Genomic DNA, 24,621 nt, shown 5'->3' on the forward strand with positions numbered 1-24,621 from the left:
TGACGGGTTTGACAGGTGTGAGACAGGAGTGTTCTCCAGGCCCGGCACACCAGGGAGGAAGCCCCTCTGCGACCCAGGGAGCGGCCGAGGCAGACGGGCCTACAGCTGCCCTCGGCTTCCCTGCCCGCTCCAGGGGCGCCGAGCAGAGGATGCAGAACACAGACAACGAGGTGTAACAGGAACCACACAACTTCTCTTACATTTATTCAAATGTACAGTTTTGCAAATTAAATGGCTCTATAAGTGCTTTTTAAAAAATAAACTTAGACCGCCTCAGTGATATTTACACTCGGCTGTTCTGCAAACAGCATGGTTTTGCTAAAGTGAAACTTCAGTGCACCCAAAGTGCAGCTTGCCCTTTAGAATTCACTTCTCTTTCCACAGCAGCCTCAGCCTAACGCCACCCAGCTTTAACACGCACAGTCCAACTTATTTTTCTCTCATTCGTCATAATGCAAAGACAACAAGAACTTGTCCACGTCCATTCCTGCCGGAAAAGAATGTGGTAGCTTCTTCTTCTGTAGGAGAGGAAAAGAACGGTTGTGTTAAATGCTAAGAACTGGGGAGACTGGAGAGCCTGCAAGCGTTCCTTTCTTCCTCATCCTCCCACCTGCCTTGCAGAGAAAACTGCACAAACCTCGCCCAGAAACTGGGCTCCAAAAGCTCCCCACAGGGTGCAGATGGTAGATGTGGGTAGCCGCACTCTCAGCCTCAGCAGTGCCCAGGGGCCAGGCCCAGCCCTCAGCCCCGGCACACAGGCACTGCCGGCCTCTGGCACCTCCAGCGACTACTTCAGGAGCTGACTCCAGCTGCCTGCACTGCATTACACTGTGTCCCCTTTTAAGTTATTTACACGCAGCCCCTCTCCATGCCTCGCGCCTTTGCCATCGGCCCCTGAATGCCCAGGTGGGCACCTCAGTGCTGCAGCGCCCAGGGCTGGCAGCTCTCAGCACAGCTGTTCCGCCTCCTGTCAGTGCACACGGATGCAAAAGCTCACATTCTACTGGGGCCTAGCTTGAGTTTGGCCTAATTCCTACATTCCACCTAGACAACCTGAAGTTAAGAGTTCAGAAACTCCTTCATGTTTTAAGGGCAATAATTTGATTTTGAGAGGTATGTGCAGCAAGTGAGTGGGAGTTACCTGTATGTATGTGAATACTGCACAATTAGGAACACTATGTTCAGAGTAGGCGCAAGAGGCAAAGTTAGTAAATCTGGCCAGTATCAGTTGGATGCTGGGGATTTGGACTAGCACCCCTGAACCCTCCCCTTACAAGCTACACACCTATAGATGTGTAACAGATACTTGGGATTTTAAATTAAGAGGTAAATGCCTGTACTCGCCTTTATTTTCTTCTTTTTGGATGGCGTCGGAGAGCTTTGAAGGTCTTTTCTATTTGCAGAACGAGAATTTCTCTCGCCCTCGCTCAGGTCCTCCAGCTTCCTTTTCTTCACCGTGCTCCTCAGCGCCCGGAACTGCTGCGTGTTGTCCTTGAGGGGCGTCGCAGAGGCGGTCCTGGCGATGGCGGCGCGCGACAGGATCATGAGGGTGTGCGCGGCCATGCTGACGCTGTTCTCGCTGCCGGTCTCGCTGGCGGGGCTGCAGGCGGGCAGGTCCGGCGTGGCCGGCGGCACCATGGCGCGGGGGGTGCCGCTGTCCTCGGCCATGGCCAGGCGCCGGCAGGGCGGCGTCCGCACGCTGTCCGCCGTATCCTCCGCGTGCCGCTCCCCCACGCCCGACGGCGTGCGCGGCACCGGCAGCTCCCCGCTGTCGGCGGCTCTGCCGGGCGGGCTGTGCCACTGCATGTCCTGCAGCATCTCCACGCACTGCTTCGCCAGCGGGCTCGGCAGGCACAGGCCCTGGCCGGGAGCTTTCGCCGGCTCGCGCTTTGACTCCTTTGAAGACAAAGGAGCGGCCGCCGCGGATTTGCCGTTCCCGCTCGACAGGGCTCCCGGCTTTTTGCTCAGGTCTTGCCCCGAACCAACCGTCTTCTCATTCCATAAGCTGACGCCGCTCTGCTGGCCGTTCGAGAGCTTGGTGCTGTCCTGGTTCTTCTGTTTTTCGTCACTGTCCCTCCGTAGTTCATTCTCTTTATTTGCTGTGGTCTTGTGGAAGGGCTCCAAGGGCAGCCCCGTCGCCGCCTTGCGCTCGGGCTGCGGTTCCTTCACGGACGTGCTTCTGCTGCTGCCAACCTCTGGCTTGCACAGAATTCTAGGCAATGTTTTCTCTTTCTCTCTCTTTGGTACCTGTGCCTTAGCAGAGGATGATGCAGAGTCAACAGCAAATAGACTATTTTCATTTCTTTCTTTTTGGGCTAAACTCTTGGTAGCTTGACTTTGGGTGTTTCCTCCTGGAGCGGGTAGGACGTTATCAAAGCAAAGCACTCTCCTGTGACTTTCACTCTGTCTAGGATTTGAGCTTGTGCTCTCCACTGGTGCTACAGGCAAGTTCTCCTCTGCCTTCCTTCCCAGCTCTGCTGTGATAAGCTTATCTGAATTTCCAGTCCTGAAAATGAGATGAAAGCACTTCAGCGACACACATTCTCACCAGGCAAGTGCGTTCCAGCTGCCTCAAAGTCTCCACCCACCCCTACAGACACTCATCTCAAGCTCTCTCCATTCTCTTAATGTATTTCATCAACATGCAAAGAGCACAAGTGAGAAATGGCAGCTGCAGAAAGTTCAGAGAAGGCCAAAGACAACAACAAAAGGTATGTCACCGAGTCTGTACAAAGAACAGTTAGGTAGATGGGGGCTCTTCATCCTGGAGAGAGAGAGAGGGCTGAGGGGAAATGCAACAGAGCTCTGGGGAAAAAAGCCAACAAAAAGGAAACTATTTGCTGTATCTTCCCATGGAAAAACTATGGGCAACAAGTAGAACTGTATCAGCTTAAAAACACAACAAGGCTGTTTGGGGGCTGCATGTCAGTAGGCCTGGGAGCGTTTTTTACCCTGCAGTGTATGTGGATGCTGGTAGTTTACTTGAGTTCAAAAAGAAACGGAGCGTATTCATGACAGGATGGTCCATTTCAGAATACTGGCAGCGGCTCTGGAGGCCTTGAGGCTGCAACTGCCAGAATATCCCCGGCAGTACCATCACGTGTGTGCCCTGTACCCTCCCCTGCGCATCTGCTGTTGCCAATGGGGCGCAGAGCAAGAGAAAAAGCTCTTGGTGGGCACCTGGATGAGAACATCCAAATTTCCCAGGGCCTGGTCCAAGGTGGCTGGTGGCCAGATGGAGTGCTACTGCACTGTAGCCATGTCAATAGAAACATGCTCCATCAGCTCACTCCCTTGTTAGGTCTGTGCCCCTTCCTGCCTTATGCTGCATTTCCAGGAGAAGCTTCCACACATTCATCTATGCAAGAAAGACTCTCCACATCCAGATGAGACTTTATGGTTCATGAGAGTGTCAAATGAACTTGGGGCTGGAAAAGATGGTGTAGGTGGCAGCAGTTTGGCTTATTTATGTGAAAATTAAGAAGTGGCAGAGAGTAGAAATGAGAAATTACTTCATTTTACAGTGAACATTTTGCTCTTTGCTATACACAACATATGTCTGCAGATTGATTAAAAGTAACAGACAGCTGAATTATCAAAGTGATGTTACCCAAAATCTTGCATCTGTGGCTGATTTATGCATGCAGCTATGTTTTGTTTATTTTGGTTTTAATCAGTTGGCTTTATTGTTCCTGTTTTCCTCCACTTTGACAACATTTTAACCGAGTTCTGGACAGGTTACTTTTTTAAAGCATGTTTTCTTTTTACAATGTGAGAACATTTAATCTCTAATGTTTATACTGAACTCCTTATCTCTTGCTCCTTCCAACATCCTTTTGTCCATTAACAATAGGAGAGTTACTACTGGAGCCTTGCTTTCTCCTCTCTCACTTGCCCAACAGAAAACTAGTACCTATCCCAACTAGTAACTCAGTCCCATTGATCAGTATCAGCATTCTGCTCCTCTCACCATCTTTCCCTTAACTTTTCACTTTAACAGATGACCAAGCAAGTGTTCTGATCTGCACAGCTGAAACAGATATAGAACCCAATCAAACAAGCTCTACTGAATTTGGAGTGGTAAAGGCCATATGGCCACAGTACAAAACCATGGCTACTACCCAGCTGAAAAACAGACAAACAAACAAGAAGGTTCTAGTTATCAAAATCTCCCAGTAAATGCAATCAGCAATTTCTTCTACCTTGGACTAAAACAAAACACCTTTTATTTAACAACTGAGACAAGAGAAAATAAACACAAAGTCATACAAAATTAACACAGGAGCAGTAAAAGCAAATTCCTAGCACAGGCTGCACCAGTAACTGTGGTTACTGACAGAAACAGACAGAAAGAAATAAGAGGGCACTACTTATGCCATTGTTAGAAACAGCTGCTCTCCTCTCTATTGACACTGTGCAAAGAAATTCATGGCAGGAAGAAAAAGCAAGTCTGAATCCCCAGCACTACTGACCTCTGTGTCCGAGAACTGCCGTGGCTCGAAGGCTCAGCTACAGTCGGTACCAGTTTTCCTGAAACAACAGATAAAGCATTAACAAAGTACAATATTCCAAACAAAGCATCTCACAGCTAGTACAGTGACATTTCTCCCGACAGAGAATCAATAAAGGAAAACCCAGCAACAAAACTTTGCAACTTTTTCATAATTGTAAAGTTTGAAGGCAAATAGATTAGCAAAGGCTACCAACCACACAGCAACCAGGAGCTTATCATCTACCCCGAGATCACACGTGGGCCTGGCAAGACAAAGGCAGCTCTGCTGGCCTTCAGAAGGTACAGCAGGCATTCCAAGCAGGAGGGAAATAACCCCAGGGCACACATAGTTATTCAGCAGCAGACCAGCATGCAGACTAACTTTACAGTCCTAGCCTTTTTGTTAATTTGCACCTCCATTCTATTTTCATGTTTATGAGTGCACCTACTCTCTAAACCAGAGACAGGCTAAAGCACAAGCTGTCCTTAGAACTCTATTCTCTATTGGACTAGATGATCTCTAAAGGTCCCTTCCAACCCCTACCATCCTATGATTTTTCAAATCTTTTTCTTTGCCCCTTGCCAACACTGAGAAATGTTTCAATTTACTAGATAAGGACGTAAGGTCTCAATGAAATGAATATACAGAAGCATAGACCGCTGACTCTTCCGATAACTTGTTTGTTACCCTGTGGCTTGGTTTCAATGGTAGCAGTGAACTGTACTTACAATCGACAAGATGAAAAATAATCAGAAATATAAAGTAAAAGAAACTTTTTAAACAGCATTAGAGTCTTGAAACATTAAATTCTGGAAATCAGCTAGATCCCAAATCTGGAATTATGCTACATGCTGGGAGTTCTTCTTTGTAAACTGAGCAAATACAGTTACTAACTGCAGGCACAGGCCCCTCTGAAAGCCACCCCAGCAGTTCCCTGGCAGAGAAGCACTAGCATTTCTAAAACTTCATCACTCAAAACTGACATCTTTAGATCCCCCCACTTTTCTTCTGCCCTTCTCAAGAATGCAAGGCAGGTACCTGTATTAGTCTTGTTTCTTGCTCCAGGAATCTTCTGCGATTTGGGAGGGATGGGAAGTTTTGTGCTGTTTCTGTTGCACATTGGATTAGCCATAGGCATATGCAGAACCTTGAAAGAATAAAACCACTCTGTTACAATTTGCCAAAAGGCTCCTTCTTACTTCAGCTTTTATTTTGACAAGCTTTATTTGTCATATGCTACCTGGCAGGCAGGTGCTGAGAATGTATTTCCATTCTGTCCTACTACTGAGAGAGGTATCATTCCCACCATTCCTTGCAAAACAGGCTGAACTGGAGATGTAATTATAATGGCAGAACCTAAAAAATACCAAAGTGTTAAAATGGCACGGAAATGAAAAATACTTCGGTGGAAACAAAAGCTTCAAGACAGGACTTCTTCGAATTATGCATGGTCACACCCATGGCAAGAAAAGCTCTGGCTTTACAGAACAACTTCACTGAACTTTCTATACATGACTGCCAGAAAACAAGGTCAGTATGGTGTTATTCTTAGTTTATAATCAAATTCTTTACTTACAGTCTGTTTTCCTTGTTAAAAAATGGTTCAAAAATCAAGCCTGAAGCAGGACAAACCTCAGTTAAGGCTTGAACTTTGAAGTGATTTACAAAAACCAGAAACAGTAACATCAAATAGCTCATTTTGCTGCTTATTTGCATCCTAGTCTCTACAACTGGCAAGTTCAAAAGACATTAGCAGAATTCTTTCTTTCCTTCCAGTGCATCCATAACACCTTCCCCTTACAAGCACACAAGCAGCTGGAAAAGGCTGGCTGTGTCTGTTGGTACCTAATGTATACTCTTGGCTGGTACAAAGTGTTAAACATAGGACACAAAGATTTTAGTTCATTAGTGGGCTTGAGATTAATTCTTCAAAACATATAAAATAAGGCACATAACAATTTGGAATATTTAAGCCAAAGTTTCCTGTTTAGCTGTTTAAATCACTACTAAAACAGTTCTTTTAGAACAGTTACTCTACCAGGTTGTAAGAGTGTCTGGCTCACAGCTGGATGGGAATTATAAAATATGGAAACTCTTAGAGCAATTTAACTGCAAAGTGTAAAAAAGAATTCAACAGTGAAAGAAAAAGGGATTCCTCACAGTTTTTTGGTTACATGAGCACTACTGGGAAAAATAGCAAATGCAGAAGAATGGGCACACTATGAAAGTAAGGTAACAGTTGCGCACAGAAAAGGCCAGCACTCCAAGACCCTGCACAGTGCTGCACTGGCCTCAGGCCACAATGAAATGACTACAGACAGAAAAACCGCAAAGAAGTTTGAGTTTTGGAAAGAAATCTGAAGGTGTTGATCACAGTTTGTTTAAAGTTAGGTTTAACTTTTTTAAAAGCACTTTTTTTTATTGCTGTAGTAATAAAAATGCTTGTGCCAAGGGAGATTTTACATTACAGAGACAAACAATGTGATACTTTTATACTTGCCTAAGTATACTTCTAAGGCAGAACAGGTTTTTAGAAAATGAAAAAAAACCCAAGGAAGTCATTCTGGGAGGATTACCTACATCCAGCCAGTTATGTAAACTAAAGATGGACATCTATAATGTGCAGCATTTTACTAACAACAGGAAGCTTACTAGAACAAACCCCTCAAAAAGATGGAATATTTTCTAGTGCAATTCTAGATGTGCTTCCTACATTTATCACTGCTAAAATGATATCATTTAAGCTTATGAAATATGAGGGTAATTCTTCACAGCAGCCTGGTCAACTGCTCTTCATAGGTTATCTCAGTTTTAGTAGCAACTAATACAACAAAAAAATACCTAACTCCTGGCAAGTGTCAACGAGCAGACAGAGCAGTGCTTAACAATCCTTCACTCAACACACTTCCAAAAAAAGAGAGTAAACCCCCTACACAAACATCCCGTCTTCAGTCATTTTCTAATAAGGAAATTACCTTGAGGGAAGTTTGGGGAGACATTCTGGTTTGCTGCAAAGGCACTGCTGGATCTCGGAGGGGTCCGTAACTGCTGCACAGCTGGAGTTTGGGCAGCAAGTGGGATGGAACTGCCCGGCACCACAACTACGTTTGATGGTGTTACAGCTGTGCTCAAGGAAGCTGGATCAGTCACACAGGTGGCTATATAAAGGTTGTTTGAATTCCCAAAAGCTGTGCTTGTTGATGACATCAACTGTATAAATCCCCCTTCCTTGGAAAGGTTAGTTGTACCCGCAACTGAAAAAACACTGCAGTCTTCATTCTGAGTGTTAACCGAGGTGACCTTAGGATCCTTAGGTCTAAGCACAAGAAGATTCTGCTCTGCCAAAGCTGAATCCACAGTTTTTTCCGACTCTTCTGAAGTCAGACATTTAGACAGGCCTGCAGTTTTGCTTGGGGATTTGCCTGGAGAAGACAATATTATAGTTGGCAAGTTGTCTCCCGTGATGCTGGAAACGGCGTTATTTAACTCCACATCTGATGAAATAAACAGGTCATCACTGATGATGATCTTGCGGGACATGATATTAGAAGGATCAACATCCATTGGCTGACTACTGGAAGATACACCGCTCACACCTTTGGCCTCAGTACCAGACTCCTCTGTGGAGGATGCAGTTTCTGGGAGAGGTGAGTGGCACGTTTCAGACGTAGTAAGATTATTTGCAGTGGATACTACAGAAACATCTGTACAGGCATCATCACCAGAAGAGAAATAGATATTATCAGCATCTGCTTTCGTAGAAGATGAAGGCTCTTGCATCTCCCCTTGTGCTGCCTCCGAGTTTGACAGTCCTGAAGAAGGACTAAAGTCTTTCTTACAAGGCTTATCAAGCTGATCATTCGAATAAGCTTTGTTAGAAGTATCAACAACTTCAAGCTGCAACTCCGTTTTGCCGAGATCCAAAGTCTTCGCTGTGGATTTTGTGGCACAGTCTGACTGTGTACTCTGTTCCTGATGGTCAGAGTAGTGGCTCAAGTTCTCCTGTAAAATGCCAGCTAAGGCAGCTGCACCATTTGTTACAGCCTGTTCTTTTCCTGCATCTGTTGATGGGCTAGAAATTGACGAGTTGTCTTTTTTCAGCAGCATGCTGTGGCCAGGGCTCCCATCAGAAAGGCTTTCAGCAAGGGTTTTTTCAGACAGTGATGTGTCTGGTGATAAGTGACATTTACTTCCAGAATGTGTTTTGTTTTCACTGGCTGTAGCACCTTCTGCCAATGAAACCAAAGGAATCTGCGGGCTACCAGAATGGACGTACTCCAAGTTAGTACTTTGAGAACCATGACAGAGTGGGCCTTTCTCGGGTTCCACAGCCCTTTCACTTTCAGATACTAATATAGACGATTCCTTTTTACCAAATGAATCTCCACAGCGTTCATTACACTCACTGTCCGAGCTTTGTCTCTCGATGGGCTCAGCCAAAGCAGGCACAGAGTCAAAAGCCATTTCAAGCTCCCCAATATGTTCTGGAGTAACAGTTTTAAGTACTTCAGTCTGCTTCCCTGGTCTGCAGATCCCATGCAACTGGTCATTGGCTGTACTCTTCTTAGCCACATCATCATCATTAACGCTGGTCTTCAAGGCACACGATGCTTCTCCTAACGAAAAACCTCTACAGCACAGTGATTCTCTAGAATTCTCACCTGTCAAACAGAGATAACATCTTCATCAACAACCTGGATGAGGGGACAGAGTGTACCCTCAGCAAGTTCACTGAAGACATCAAACTGGGAGGACTGGCTGATTCCCCAGAAGGCTGTGCTGCCATTCAGTGGGATCTCGACCGGCTTGAGAGTTGGGCAGAGAAGAACCTCATGAGGTTCAACAAGGACAAGTGCAGAGTCCTGCATCTGGGAAGGAACAACCCCCTGCACCAGTACAGGCTGGGGATTGACCTGCTGGAGAGCAGCTCTGAAGAGAGACCTGGGAGTCCTGATTGGTAATAAGCTAAATATGAGCCAGCAATGTGCCCTTGTGGCCAAGAAGGGCACATTGCATCCTGGGATGCATCAAGAAGAGTGTGGCCAGCAAGTCAAGGGAGGTTCTTCTGCCCCTCTACTCTGCCCTGGTGAGATCTCATCTGGAGTCCTGTGTCCAGTTCTGGGCTCCCCAGTTCAAGAGTGACAGAGAACTTCTGGACAGAGTCCAGCACAGAGCCACTAAGATGATGAGGGGACTGGAGCATCTTCCTTATGAGGAAAGACTGCAGGACATGGGACTTTTCAGCCTGGAAGAGACTGATGGGTAACCTCATTAACATTTACAAGTATTTAAAGGGTGTATGTCAAGAGGATGGGGTGACACTTTTTTTCTGTAGCATCCAGTGATAGGACTAGGAGTAATGGACAAAAACTGGAATACAAAAAGTTCCACTTAAACACAGGGAAAAACTATTTCACTGTGAGGGTGAGAGAGCCCTGGCACAGGCTGCCCAGGGATGATGTGGAGTCTCCTTCTCCAGATGTTTCCAAATCCTCCTGGATGTGTTCCTCTGCAGCCTGATCTAGGGGAACCTGCTTTAGCGGGGGGTTGGATCATCTCCAGAGGTCCCTTTCAACCCCTAACATTCTATCATTTTGTGAGAGAATAAATTAGTGTCATAATTATTAAAAACAGATGATCCTTTTACAGCATTTCATAAGCAATTTATCAGTTCAATGAAAAACTGATTCACATGAAATTAGGCGGGAATAATGCTACTCGTTCTTACTTTCAATCTGAGTGGAAAGTGCATGAAACATGGTTCTATGCATTAGCAGTCTGCCAGACCTGTGGGCACATCAACAGGAAGTGTACACATAGTAAGCAAATGGCTCAATCACCAAATCAGATTTTCAGAAATAGGGAAGATATCTCAGGATAAAGATCTCGTGGCTCTATTTCCCATACACTTTCACTAAATATTTGCTACTGACTGATTACTGTGAAGTAGACAGACTAAACATACTGTTTCTCCTGAGTAAGACACTTTTTGCGTACCATTAACCAACACATTACAGAATAGAGAGGAAAGATTAGTATGGTTAGAAATACAGTATTATCTTCATGTGTTCCACAATTAATATTACAAATTATCTCTGTTTTGAATGAGGAAACAGATTTGCAGATATTCTGGTTTCATTTAGGACCTTATCAAGTACAACTTTAAAGTACACTGAGGAACTACTGTTACATTTAATAGACTGAAACTAACAGGCACATCATGCAATGCAAATGTCAGACTGGATATTACAATTGAAAGCAGAAAGATTTTGAATTGTACAGACTGTCTGAAAATAATTTCTAGAATAAAAAGTGGAGAGACCAGAAGAGATCTTAAAGAAAAAAAATACAAATAACCTACATCTACTAGTTTCTTCTGTTCCTAAAGAACTTTCAAGTGTTTCCAGGTTATCTTCATCCACTAGGATCGTATTTTCTACTTCGCTCTGACCGGAAATACCAACAGGTAAGTTCTTGTTTACCTTGTTCTTTCCTATTTTAAAAATAAACCATGAAGAATGATTGTCTCATTTTACACATGAATGTGATTATTACATTTTAAATGAAGCATGGAGATTTAAAAGTCAAGAAATGCCCTAAGTTCAAAGAACTATTTGTCTGTATTAATTATAAAACCAGAAACGGCATATAAATAATTTCAATATTTAATGTGAGGATATTCTTGATCTGATAAATAGATAAACTTTATAACAGCATAGAAAAACAGGTACAAATTATCATCCCTTAGATCAAAAGAGTCTAAAAAGCAGTAAAAGTCACTGAGCCAGCACAAAACCAGAATACTAGCACAAGAAGACACTTTGCTTTATAGTCATGTTGTGTAAATGTATGTAAAAGTCTAATTCTGAACTGACCACTTCTCTGGCAAAAGCAGCCTGCTGAATTACCTTTGCTTCTTCAAGCAGCATTTAAGGAAAACTCATTGTTCTTTATAGTGAAGGTACAATTGAGTATGATATACCCTACCATAATCAAATAAGTCAAATAGTGCCTGAAAAGCTGGATCTGACTCGGTCTGCTCTAGAATGTCCTGTATAGCCTCTTCTGACATATGAATTTCACCCTGAGAAAAGACAAGATATACACAATGTTAGTCAGCTACTTTCATAACATAAAAGAAGATCAGACAAGAACTATTACCTTTTCAGATTGCTTTTAGTTCTATTACTTCTGCTCAGCACAGAAACAAAGACTAATACTGGAAACACTTCTGCACAAACTTCATGTCTGTTAAAAATTACTAGTGATTGCTGTTTAAGGAATCAAATCCTCCAAACCCAAACACCTCTGTCAGATATTACACCCTGCACATGCATATTGGAGTATTCTCCACCAGCATTGTTTCAGAAGGACTAAACCTCAGCCTACACTGGGAGATGATGCAGATGGTATGAATGTCAACCATTGGTTAAAAAAAAACCAAATCAAACCAAAAGCAATGCTAAGCAAAGGGAAGTTTTATTTCATTTACCATAACATGTTCTGTAATATAACTTCCAACTACTTTTCCTGTGGAAGGCAGCTGGAACGCCCAGCTGCACAGGACACTTCTCTAAGGCTCCTGTTTTCAGATGACTTGTTTGGTAGCACCCCAGGAAGACAAGGAGACGGGCACTCACTACATACTCAAGTGTTCAAAGTTTCTCCTGACTTCATGGATATCCTCTAAACACTCTCCAACTTTTAATATGGTGGTTGTAAGGTTGGATTATCCCATGTAACATGCTTGACTATTTTGTCTCTGCTACTCTACCTAAACGAAGAAGATGCTTTGATTTTGTTCTGCTCAGAAAAATGGAAGATAGCTTTTTAGCTCCATATTTTGACAAAAATTGACCTAAACATTAAGTGCTGGATGAACAGCTTTTAAAAAAAAAAAAACCTCTACTTTGTAAACAGGCACCTGCCTCTTTTCTGCCCTTTCCATAATGGCCATAATTCCCTCATTAAGAGCCCTTTATAACTCTGTGATTGTCAGCTCAAGGGTTATAAGATAATAAAGGAAGAATGCCAGGAGTTTAGTTTGTAGAAGTACAATGTGCATTTCCTTCAAAAGGAAGAAAATACTGAATTTAGAGAGAAAGCAGTCTTATTTAGGCTTCAAAGACAACTTTGCTTGCTGTACCAGACAATCCATGTTTCTCTTGCAGCAATCAGAAAATCACATCATACTAATCATGTTTGGAGATCCCAACACAGTTTAAATTCCTTTTTCTTTCACAAGGCTGTTGATCAGGGGTGAGCAGGCAGTTGGTGTCTGTGGGACAGTGTCTGCAGGTAACATTAACACCTAACCACTGCCAGAAGCAGTCCTGCTCCCTTGGCTTTTGACCCTGCTGCATGCTTATGCTGCCTTGTGCAGGCACAGGGTATGAGTTGAGAAGGCTAAACTGGCTCAAAAATCAACCCTAGGAAAATACCAGTATCCTGCTAGTTCAGCTTCTCAAGCCTGCCCACCACCACACAGGTTAAGAGTTAATGCCTATGCAAGGGAAGCTGTGCAACTGCCCTGAGCAGAAGCTAAGCCATTAGATAGGCTTAACTGTAGTGCAAAACAAACTAACGATAAGAAAGAAGAGAGAGGAGAGCAAACAGTAGAGAAAAGTTCAGCATCATTACAGCAACTGATCATTCTCACAAGTCTGGTCTTCAAAAAAAGTAAACAGGCAATCAAGGCCTACCTGAAGTCCAAGGATTTCATCAATTGAAGTCTCCTGTTCTGTGGGACCACTGTCTGTCTGTTTAGGGGCCTGGGCCACACTGCCATCACTGGAACACATCAGCTGTTAGCTCAGAACTCAACAATGAATCAAATAAGACGACGTATGAACTTTAGAGGTTCCTTTTATTACCTGCCCAGGATTTTGTTAATGTTCTCAGCAAGCTTCTCCTGAAGAGATTTGTTGCTCAAAATTTTCTCTCTGGCATTTTCAATTACCAGTTGCTGGAAAACACAGTTTTAAAGTGGTCAGATTTCTATTTCTATTAGCACTAGAAAAGGAGTGTGAATTTCCAACTTACTGGTTGAACAAAAAATCATCAACTAAACACAGGGCACACTCAGCCAATTTGTGTCTGCATAATGTGGCTGTGAAAAACATCCCAAGTCACCCCTGTGCTTCTACTCTCCCAATGTACTGCAAGGCTTATTGTGCTTTCTGCTTTCCATTCTCTAAAAAATTACTGTATTCTGACACCTTACAGGTATTTTAGTAAAGCAAATAAATCAAGGAGAAAAACCCTCTATGTACCCATGCCATTCTCACTAGTTCAGCACACAGAAAAGCTAGTTCAAATACAAAACAATAAATTTATCTTCTGAAGTCAAATTCTATAATAGACAAAACAAACAGCATGTGAAAGACTCCTTCTCACTCTGATTTTTTTTCTTAAATGTAAATAGTTTCCATAAACACACACACACTCACCGGGAAGTTACCATCTATGAACTCTCCAAGCGGCTCACTTTCTTTCTCTAGTATTACCTCATCAGGGTCTTGACAACTTCTAGCTGCTGAAAGAGGCCCAGGTGTTGCAAAGCTTTTCCTCTTCTGAGATTCACTGAAATGTTGCAGCAAATTCATTTTGTAAGAACACAGCAAACAATAGACCTAATGGTCAGTAAATCAAGTGTTTCTCTTTCTTCTTAGCAAACAAACCATTTTAGTCAACATAAAATTAACTGCCTGCTGGAAATACAACAAAAGCTGATACCCATTCATTATGAAATATAGACTATGGGTAAACAGCACAATGGTAAACTGAATTCCAAGCCTACTGTTTAGTATTTTTTCCTCCTCTAGAACAAGTTACTTTAACTGGTGGTACAGATTCTAATTAAATGCCACTCAACAAAAAGATCTGAGCATTACCATTAAAAATAAAGATCTCTCAAGGGGCAGCTGCTGTCAAAGAAGCAAATAAATGTTAGGCTGCACAGGAATGTAGATGATTACTAGAAAGTGTAATGCTTTTACATGAAATTACAGCGTAGGCTCTTCCAAAACCATCAACCAGTAGTGGCACCAAAACACTTACATGCAAAAAAAATCATGCAGGAATAGAGAGGACTTGGAAAAGGTATAAATTAGCAAGCATCTGGAAAAAGGACAGGCAAAACCATTGACTGGGATTTAGTCAGGGATAAAGACAACAAATGGAACACAAAGAAACCAGTCTACTCAAAAAGAAAAGGACATTAGAATCAAAGAATAAAAAAGCAAAACTAGTTTAAGAACAGTTTTTCACATCACTTTGTGCAAATATAAAAAGTTTTTCTGACAAAATTTACTGAAGCCAATAGTTTTCCTAAGTTAAAAACAGACAAAATGTATATTTTGAGGATGCATATCATGAGGAACCTCGTGAGGTTCAACAAGGACAAGCGTAGAGTCCTGCATGTGGGAAGGATACAGGCTGGGGATTGACCTGCTGAAGAGCAGCTCTGCAGAGAGAGACCTGGGAGTGCTGATTGTTAATAAACTAACCATGAGCCAGCAATGTGCCCTTGTGGCCAAGGCCAATGGCTTCCTGGGATGCACCAAGAAGAGTGTGGCCAGCAGGTCCAGGGAGGTTCTGCTCCCTCTCTACTCTGCCCTGATGAGGCCTCATCTGGAGGTGTGTCCATCTATCCAGTTCTGGGCTCCTCAGCTTAAGGGACAAGGAATTTCTGGAGAGAGTCCAGCACAGGGCTACCAAGATGATCAGGGGACTGGAGCATCTTCCTTAGGAGGAAAGGCTGTGGGACATGGGACTGATTAGCCTGGAGAGAAGACTGAGGGAGGATCTCATTAACACTTACATACTTAAAGGCTGTACGTCAAGGGGATGGGGCAACACTTTTTTCTATGATGACTACTAGCGGTAGTAGACAAAAGCTAGGACACAAAAAGTTCCACTTAAACACAAGGGAAAACTTCTTTCTTGTGAGGAAGCACTGGCACAGGCTGCCCAGAGAGGTTGTGGAGTCTCCTTCTCTGGAGGTTTTCAAATCCACCTGGTAACGATCCCATGTTCCAGTGCAACATGATCTAGGTGAACCTGCTTTAGCAGAGTGTTGGACTAGATGATCTCTAGAGGTTCCTTCCAACCCCTACCATTCTGTGATTCTGTGAGTTGGACTGGATGAGCTCTAGAGGTCCATTCCAACTCCTGCTGTTCTAGGATTCTATGATTAATATCAATACTCAGAATTTTCCTAACTGATAAGGACATTTTGGAAGGAATACTAAACCTCAGGCTCTGTGATTATTTGCCTATGTCCAATACTGGGATAATGTAAACACCGGCTATACGAAATGAGGCAGCACAGGTAGCCCCCTGTCATATTAAGTTCTTTGACTTTCTTTTATGAAACTTCACACACCAGCCCCTCTCAGTGGATCTTAGATATGAAACACTCCACTCTCTAAGAAAAATTACATCAGAGGTTAGAATACCACAGAATCTCTAAACAATCTTAAAAAGAACCCAATCCCATGTTTACCTTTTTCGTCTCCCTGGGGAAAGCAAATTGGAATGAAGCTTTCGTTCTTGTGGTGCTGGAACTTGAACGTGTATCAAATCTCCTGCTTTATAAAGGCAAAACAAAAGCTCAAACATTCATGCTACCAGTATGTTTTCCAGTGACATTGTTAAAACACTCAGGATCTAACACATTTCTATGTTCCACTCAATTCCAGGGAATTCAAACAGAATAATTCAGTATGACTATGAAAATGAGAAGCATTCAATTTAAATATATTCTGAGAAAAACTTGCTATGGATCATCTCTATCTGTTAAAACAAGGTTGAAGGTGAGAACATGGGATAGAATAATGACAAATTAATGTATTTGTGACCTCTGAACTCACATTAGCAAGCAAGCCATTTCTGTTTTGGGCACTCATTTTAATCCCCTGACCCAGTCTGGGGAGCTAAGGGAACAAAGCATCAATTTTCTGAATCTTTTTTGGTGGAAGATAATTAGCCCCAATTTTAGAAAATTTCCATCTGTTCCAGAGATTTTTCACAGTTTCAAAGTATGCAACTCACCACTGAGCTTGCTTTCTTGGGATTGGGACTGGTGCACAAACAATGTATTCAGCCTTGTCTGGGACATGCTTTGATTTATTGTTGGCCTGTGAATAACTTGAGGAGATAGAATAGAAGCAGAATTCTGTGGCCCTGACTGCTGGGCTACTGACAACAATCCTGAGTTCATAGGAGCTGATTGCTGAAGCATCCTCTGTCTTTTCATTTCTACAATTCCACTTCTCGTACGTACTGGAGATAATAAAAACAGACATTTTAAGAGTAAGGCTGTGTTACTGATTGCTGTAGCATTCCACCGTTTTTTGCCAAAACAAGACAATTTGAACATAAAGCCTATTGATGCCATAGAACTGGCTCAGTTACTTACTCCTTTGATTAGCAGAAAGTCCTGTGTAACTTTGCATGGTCCTAAAAACATAAAGCAGGTGTCATAAATAAAAAGGAGCACAATTGAAACTCTCAGCTACACAGTGTGACAGTATCTATCATATGGCTCATGTCAGTCTAGTCCCAACCCCACATTACTTCAGAAAGCTCCAATCCACCGACTATTAATTTAATTTTTTCAAACAATGGCCACAGATCCTTCAAAGGAAGCTTGTGGTCATATTTTTGATCAAGTAACCACAATGGTATTGGATTCTAAATGAGTCATAGTATATTGGTTTATTACAGGAAGGCCACATACTGACACTAATGCACTCATCTGCTAGTCCTGCCTTAAAATCTTGAAATGGCTATTCAACTATCAACTCTCACATACTTACCTTTTTGACCATCATTCAGAAGTAACAGAGAGTAAAACCATTCTCATACAATGATAAGAGGAATTGATCAATATTGGGAGCCACTCTTAAGTGTGAAATGTTACTTTCCTGATTTCAAATCTATATTACCTGATCTGAGAAAGTGTATAGTCTAATTTTTTCCACAGAGATGACATCATTGCTGGAACTTCACTTGTTGTTTCTAAAAGAAACCATTAAAAAAACCCCATTTTAGATGCCACAAACAGATACATGTTGGAGAAAACTACACTCACAAGCAAAATCATTATTATAGGGTGTTTCAGGCATCATCTAACTTTATGTGTCTAACCATCTTCTTCATATTCTGCTACAGAGTCTTAACTCCTAATTTAAGGACTCTGACTGATACTAACATGCACACACCATGGATACAGTTCTTAAGTTTCAGAAGCCTAAATGAAACTGAGACAAAGACATTCATGATTATCATTCTCGATGGAATGTGCACATGACATTGACTCCTGGGCAAACATACGCTAACCTAACCTAACTCACTGCTGGGACTGGGATTCATGTTCCCAAGTCACTTGTGTGCTTTTGAAAACTATAATCTGGCAGATAGGCCTATAAAAGTGATGGTTTATTTGTCACTCAAACATGTAAAAACACTTGTTATTTCTGAAGCACAGAACATTAAAGTGTAAATGGAAACATGTAAGCACTTCAGTTTATAACATTTTCCAAGGTGCCAAATACTGTGTACAGGAAATGCTCTAACCCCCATCTCTAATATTCATACAAAATGTTCAGCTACTCTGAAACAATTTTAATTTGTTTTACAAACAAGGCAGGAAACATTTTGCACCACTGATTATTTCATAAAATCATAGAGAATCTCAAGTTGGAAGGGATCCATCGAGTCCAACTCCATGCTCCTTACAAGACTACTGAACACCAAAACAGAAGACTGAAAGAATCATCCAGATTCCCTGAACTCTGACAGGCTTGGTGCTGTGTCCACTTCCCTGGGAAGCCTGTTCCAGTGACCAACCACCCTCTCAGTGAAGAGCCTTTTCCTAATGTCCAGTCTGAATCTCTCCTGATACAGCTTTGTTCCATTTCGCATGTGACTCTCACTTGTGGGATTATCACTAGTCTCCAGAGATCAGCCCCTCCTCTTCCTATTTATAGTGTAAGCAATAAAAAGTGTAATCTCATAAGCACAAACCCATACATTTTGCACACTTCATTACACCAGAAGTTCTGCTGATATTTGAAGTGAAAATATACATTGGAAAATCCAAACTAAAATAATGGTTTTGCTCACAAGACACTGATCTAATTGGCTATTGTCTGCATAATATGGAAAGCTTCAACTTGTACCATAGATGAGGGATTGCTCTAAGTGCATACTTAAGTGGAGACCGTACCTCTTACCCACAGAGTTCACAAAGGGTAAGTATGAAAAATACAATAAAACCCCATCTTGAAAGCTTACCTTTTGTTTTCATGGCTACGTATTCATTAAGAATAGTTGTCAAGTTTTTTCCACACAGGGACTGAAAAAAACAAACAAAACAGCTGATCTTAGAATCTTCAGTAGTTACTTATACTTCATCTGCTGTACCTTCTTACATTTCAGCAGCTCTTTAGAAGATTGCACCATGCCAACCCTCAGCTGCTGGTGCTGAGTTGTGTCAAATTAGATAGAGAGCAACCTGTAGCACAAAATGCCATTACAAACACAAAACCTGAAGTATTTGGTCACGTTGTGCAACGCTGGTAGAGCAGTTAGAGCTGCCTGACCTCCACTCACCTTCATTGGTATGGAATAAAAAACTCCAAAATAAGATGACGAAGGGAGTAACAAGTAAGTATCATCCTGGGACATGATATGAGTTAAGATGATCTACAGCACAAGTTCTTAACAATCACACAGAATTAACCTTCGTATCTTATTGCTTGTTCTGTCATTTTAGGTGAATCAAAGAGAATTAAGATTTCAAAGCTACCACTGTCATCTTCTGTAACTTCTTGACACGTTTGCTAGTGGGAACTCTAGAATAGGACAAACACAGACCTTTATTTCAAGTATTTTGATCTGCAGTGAGAACGTTTTCCTAGACACTATCATATCACCACTTTCCTATGGAAAAACAGGAAAAGTGCTTCTACTGAGAAAAGGAAGATAACCAAAAACTTTCAGCATCTGGATAATCTATTTAGATTCATTTTTTTCTAATTTTTGCTGGCCATAGCTTACTTCTCACTTCCCTGCCCCTGAAGTATAAACAATTAAACACTTGTAAATTAAGTAAGTTCAATGGCCTGTTTCGAATTTGTGCATTAAGACCTCAGAAAAGATTTCCATGAATTTTGAGTACTGTGGAAAAAAATCCCAGACCATTTAATTGATATATTAAAACAATTAAACAGAAATCAGGAATGAGATGGATACAGCAACACTGAAAGATTGATACATAACAATATCTAAATCCCGTAATTTCCATGCTATATTAAAAATCCCATTTTATATATGTTAAAAATGTGAAATATCTAACAACTCTGTAGCTATAAGCACATATTTACACATGTAGCTACATAGCTGAGTTTGCGCACACCCAAAGTTTGGCGTTTCAGCTGCACCAAAGCAGGTGGTACCAACCAAAGAGGAAGCTGTACTGAAACACAGTTTCTGCCCACAAAATTTGGAAGCCTTTGCTAAAATTGAGGTAACTTACCAAAATATTTAATATCTACTTGAAATGGAAAGTTACTGGCTGCTGGGTCTAGGATAGGAAAGCACTCTCCTCTAAACTACAACAGCAGCCCTGAAATCAATAAAACCCTTGCAAAATGCTTCCATAAATCAACCTCAAAGGCTATAAAGCAGACTAAACATAATATGCTGAAACCAATTTGCGTATTTTACACTTAAATGAATCTTAGTAAGATTAAATACTAGAAACCCAATAACTGCTAATACCACAGGGTACAAAAAAACCCACTCAACCCTAAAACCAGAGTGGACTATTTAACTAAACATTTTAAGTAATTGTTACACAGAAATCTCAGTTTTCTTTTTCATGGATGTATGGCACTTTAACTTTCTGCTTTGTAATACAAACTCACCAGCAAGCAGGCTGGAATAAACCCATCCTCTGTACAATGCTCCGCATATTCTTTCAAATCTGAGCTTTCCAAAATAAATTCACGGCAGGTAGCTAGAAGTTTTTCCTGTTGTAAATATCCTGCAACAAATCAGAAGGAAAAATCTGCTATTTTGTTCATTACTTCTCCTCGATAGGTACCAAAGAATTAACACAACCAGCTCCACACATCGTTGAAATAATCAGGTAAAGATCCATACGTTAGTTAAGGCAAGTGAAGGTATTTTGAAAGAACATGTATCTTGTGAAATATTTAACAGTTTAAACCAGAAAGAGCATAAAGTATTATTCATGTTACAGTGTATTTAGAAGCTATTCAAGTCTAGAAATGAGGCAATATGAACAATTTCTGACTGATCTTTAGTACAGACAAGAAAACAAAAGTTCTTGGCTCAGGAAGCTGACAAACTAATTCTTACATGGGCTGAACAACCCAGTTTGATAATTAAATGGAATTCTACTATGTTAAAATGCATTGCTATGTAGCACATATCCTCCTGTTTCAAAACAGGTAAAACTGATGCAGTTGTTACAACAATGTAGAAGATTTATTAAAAAAACCCTGTAATTGTACAGAAATTAATAACATTAAAAGGTTTCCCCCCTCCATTTACTGTAATTTCCATTTTGAATAGATGTACTAGCTACAACTTGTGTCCTGTACACACCCCAAGACTCGGTAGTTACCTTAACAGGAAATACACTGAAAAAAGTTTACTTTTCCAAAATTCCATTCCTCAGCAAGTATGTTCTGCTTTAATCAAACTTTTAAAGTCTTGCTTTAATCTTCAAATACTCTAAACATTAAAAGATAGAAACAGATCAATCTGAATGAAGGAATCTAGAACAAACACCACCAAAAAAAACCACCAACCTCTTCATTCTTGCTTGTAGCAGAATTGAACATGCAACATTTTTAAGAAAGGGTAAAAGATGTGTAATTGTACAATATATACATAAGCATATCTATTTCAACAGACCCCCAAAATTCAGTTCAGGAACGTCTATAGAAAAATGTGGCTTTTAACTTTGTAGGAAGACAAGTCTCTGTCAGCAGATCTGAGAAGAGCTGGAAAAAAGATCGTGTTCCAGACACACAAGCCTTTTCTTATTTATTGAAGACCTGAACAAAGTTGAAAGTCAAACACAGTTTTGGAATAACCCCCGAGAGTTTGATCACAGTGTACAAGCTGGCCTATCTGACCAAAACCATTAGTTGATACCTGTGGAAAGGGATGTCCTATTTAATTTTTCAAATACACTTTGCTATAAAACTCTCAAGACACAAACTGCTATAAGATTAAAGTGTATTTTAGGGAAACACAATTATATTGTGGGTATCAGGAGGTTGGGACATCCCTTTTTTCTATAGTAGCTAGCAACAGGACAAGGGGCAATGGGGTAAAGCTGGAACACAAAAGGTTCCACTTAAATATAAGAAAAAACTATTTCACTGTTCAGGTGAGGGAGCCCTGGCACAGGCTGCCCAGAGGGGTTGTGGAGGCTCCTTCCTTAGAGGTCTTCAAGATCCGCCTGGACATGTTCCTATGCGACCTGATCTAGGTGAATCTGCTTCTGCAGGGGGGTTGGACTAGATGATCTCTAAAGGTCCCTTCCAACCCTACCATTCTATGATATGACAAGTCTTACTTCTATCCACTGTACCATCCGCTGTTGGCCAGGATGGAAGATGGTTTATATTAGGCTAGATAGAGCTTGTAGCTGTGCTGGTAGGGCTGTTCTTACAACCAAACTTATTTGCACATTTACATTAAAAGCTGCAATTTTTTCTTTCTTGGATCTACTACTACAGTATTACAAAGGGATGACTGAATGTTTGCATGCAGGCACGTTTGGCATACACATCAGTTTGCTGCAAAATAAGGCATTCCAAGGATTAAAAACACCTGAATTAAGATCTTCCTTGCAACTGAACTGCTTGTGCACACATTGTCAGTGACATACCAGGACACAACGTTTAACATTGCCAAAGCCAAATTAAAGGCACAAAAGGTATAGCACCTCCTGAACTAGGAATGACTCAATACCTTGTTCTATTTCAAGACACGTAAAGACACACATCTAAGTCATAGCACATGTTCACTCTTACATTAATAAGAAAAAGCTACATTTTCTTATGCATTTTTCTGTGGGTGAGCTCATCTTATAATTTTAGTTTTGGTCTTAAACAAATGTTCATCAATTTTCACATCACTGGAAAGACTTATCTTGTGAAGACATTAAAAAATAATTCAAAGAAAAAGGAAGAAAAGCTGCACTGGGCTGCCTGTTCACACTCCTAAATTCAGAAATGCCTCATGGAAGAAGAATCCCTATTAGAAGACAGAACTAGCTACAAGGAAGATCCTGTTCTACAATCTTAGGTTGCTTAGAAGTTTTCTAGGGATGAGGCATGCACGATGCCACAACAGACACAAGATAGGATGCAAAATCCTTTGCACACATGACAAGACCGTATACTGTGTCTGCCAGTCTCTGGTAAGCAAGCAAGGCAGTCTTTCCAGCCAGAAACTTGTAACTTAAACAATTTTTGATGGAGAAGTACAATGAGAGATCTCCCTTGAATTACTTAAAATCTTCTTTTACAGTGCATGGAGTTTCTAAAAATCCTCTATTACTTCACAACAATAAAAACATTGTATCATAGAATCATAGAATGGTAGGGGTAGGAAGGGACCTTTAGAGATCATCTAGTCAACCCCCCTGCAGAAGCAGGTTCACCTAGATCAGGTCACATAGGAACATGTCCAGGTGGGTCTTGAAGACTTCCAAGGAAGGAGCCTTCACAACCCCTCTGGGCAGCCTGTGCCAGGGCTCTGTCACCCTCACAGTGAAATAGTTTCTTCTTATATTTAAGTGGAACTTTTTGTGTTCCAGCTTCATCCCATTACCCCTTGTCCTGTTGCTAGCTACTATAGAAAAAAGGGATGTCCCAACCTCCTGACACCCACCCTTTAGATATTTATAAATATTAATAAGATTTCCCCTCAATCTCCTCTTCTCTTACTAACCTTGTTTCTCAAGACAACAGTAAGAAATATTTCAGGTAGTACTTGAAAATAAGTTGTGCTGGAAGAATACTGAAGAAAATATCCAGCCTTAATGGCTTTGGTTTAAAAAAAAAAAAGGTGGGCAACCGAAAAGTGAATCTCACAATGCATGTTGCCAGCAAATCTCGGCAACCTGTGCCAACAGGTCCTTATGTGTGAGACTTAAATATGTGGGTCACATTTTTGATTACCATGCATTTGTTCTTATCGTTACCAGTATCCAAACCAGTCAAAGAATAACAATTTTAAAAATTCACTATGTGCTGCCAATGCCTCGAGCACACTTATTCCGCACTTTCCACAGGCACTGAGCAAGCCCAAACTCTCAACAAAGCCTCACAGGTAAACAGAAACAGGGAGGGAAAGAAACCCGAGCTGAACCTTAACTCAGACTCCTTTGTTATTTTGGGCCACTCTCATTTTTCTCCTGTAATCGGCACTTTATTAAACCCCGTTTGCCAGGCATCTGTCTGTTGGTAGACACTAGAGACTATCCACATTTTCTTGGATTTGAGAAGAACCCGAGCTGGAGATACGACCGGGGAGCAACACAGCCCGGCCCGCACAGCCGCGGCAGCTTCAGAGGCCCCAGAGTCTCTCTGCGTTTGTTTCCTACTAGACATCGGGCCGGAGATAGGCTGCGGACAGCCCGGAGCCCGCCGGGCCCGGGACTACGGCTCGGCGGCGGTCAGAACGACAGCCACAGCCCGGGGCGGACGGCTGCGACACGGTCGAGGGTCAAGGGGACAGGCACATCCCTCTCCTGCCGCGTCAAGGGCGCTGGCGGCGGCTGACAACCCCCAGCAGAGCCCCTCGGCGCGGCCGGGAGTATCCCCCAGCCTCAGAGACAGCCACCCCGCCCACCCCGCCCTCCCGGGTTCACTCACCCAGCACCAGCCGAGCCACGTCAGACGGCAGCATGGCCCACGGCGGCGAGGAGGACGGAGGAGAGGGAAGCAGCAACACACAGATCCCGGAGGCGCCGCACGGCCGCCCCGCCACCCAGGCGAAGGCGCGGAAACTCCGCCAGCCAGCACCGCGCCCGGCCCCTTCCGCCGGAACCCTGCCGCTGAACCGCATCCGC

The 24,621-nt window shown here is 42.2% G+C and overlaps 1 protein-coding gene across 2 annotated transcripts; it reads right to left on the reverse strand.

Moving 5' to 3' along the window:
• Nucleotides 1–173: 173 nt before the first annotated feature.
• Nucleotides 174–24,614, reverse strand: LOC104550459 (protein NPAT). 2 transcript variants are annotated; one of them, XM_061992032.1, is made up of 18 exons: nt 24,425–24,614; nt 20,429–20,547; nt 18,795–18,855; nt 17,444–17,516; nt 16,915–16,955; nt 16,548–16,778; nt 16,000–16,081; nt 13,943–14,075; nt 13,367–13,458; nt 13,196–13,283; nt 11,481–11,577; nt 10,855–10,986; nt 7,469–9,154; nt 5,734–5,849; nt 5,532–5,640; nt 4,473–4,530; nt 1,345–2,506; nt 174–518 (listed from the first exon to the last, which is right to left on the reverse strand). In XM_061992032.1, exons 1-18 carry the CDS (start codon nt 24,456–24,458, stop codon nt 441–443), a joined length of 4,392 nt encoding a protein of 1,463 aa, XP_061848016.1. In that variant the 5' UTR covers nt 24,459–24,614; the 3' UTR covers nt 174–440. The 2 variants fall into 2 exon arrangements, with proteins under 2 accessions (XP_061848016.1, XP_061848009.1); XM_061992025.1 differs by having other exon boundaries at nt 16,000–16,084.
• Between the last annotated feature and the right edge of the window lie 7 nt (nt 24,615–24,621).

The sequence above is a fragment of the Colius striatus genome, chromosome 1, assembly GCF_028858725.1.
Source record: "Colius striatus isolate bColStr4 chromosome 1, bColStr4.1.hap1, whole genome shotgun sequence".
Classification (NCBI taxonomy): domain Eukaryota; kingdom Metazoa; phylum Chordata; class Aves; order Coliiformes; family Coliidae; genus Colius; species Colius striatus.